Raw genomic sequence first — 396 nt, 5'->3', positions numbered from 1 at the left:
ATATAAATATATTTAATATATAAACAACATATTTTTCTTAAATATATACATGCATGTGTGTGTGTGTATTTATATATACATAATAAATATACACTGTACACACACATATACTATTTGCACAAAAACTTTTATTTTGGATGCGATTAATCGCGATTATTCGTTGCCCAGCACTAAAAAAAATATGTTAAAGTTGTGTTTTAAAAAGTTATTTCTCTCTCCCACCACAGTTCTTTCCAGTGGTCCTGATGAGCGTTTCCAAACCACCTCCGCCCCATTCCCATTTCCCCCCCAGCAACCCGTCCTCCCATCTCTCCCTGCCTCCATCCTCCTCGTCCTCCCCCTCTCCCTCCACCCCTCCCTCCGCCGCGGGTCCCCCCAGCCCCGCTGTGCCTCCTC

At 43.2% G+C, this 396-nt stretch overlaps 1 protein-coding gene across 1 annotated transcript in view; it reads left to right on the top strand.

The window, feature by feature from the left end:
• LOC107755308 (double C2-like domain-containing protein beta) overlaps positions 1–396 on the top strand; it is a 45,179-nt gene that overhangs the window by 12,136 nt on the left and 32,647 nt on the right. The window contains exon 2 of the mRNA XM_016572066.1: positions 228–382. Within this exon, the coding sequence (XP_016427552.1) occupies positions 228–382 (155 nt within the window). The remainder of the gene's footprint in view (positions 1–227; positions 383–396) is intronic.

Source organism: Sinocyclocheilus rhinocerous, unplaced genomic scaffold (assembly GCF_001515625.1).
Source record: "Sinocyclocheilus rhinocerous isolate Xijiao unplaced genomic scaffold, SAMN03320098_v1.1 scaffold2637, whole genome shotgun sequence".
Lineage (NCBI taxonomy): Eukaryota > Metazoa > Chordata > Actinopteri > Cypriniformes > Cyprinidae > Sinocyclocheilus > Sinocyclocheilus rhinocerous.
Note: the sequence above shows the minus strand (reverse complement) of the source record. Positions and strands in the feature narration are given on the sequence as shown.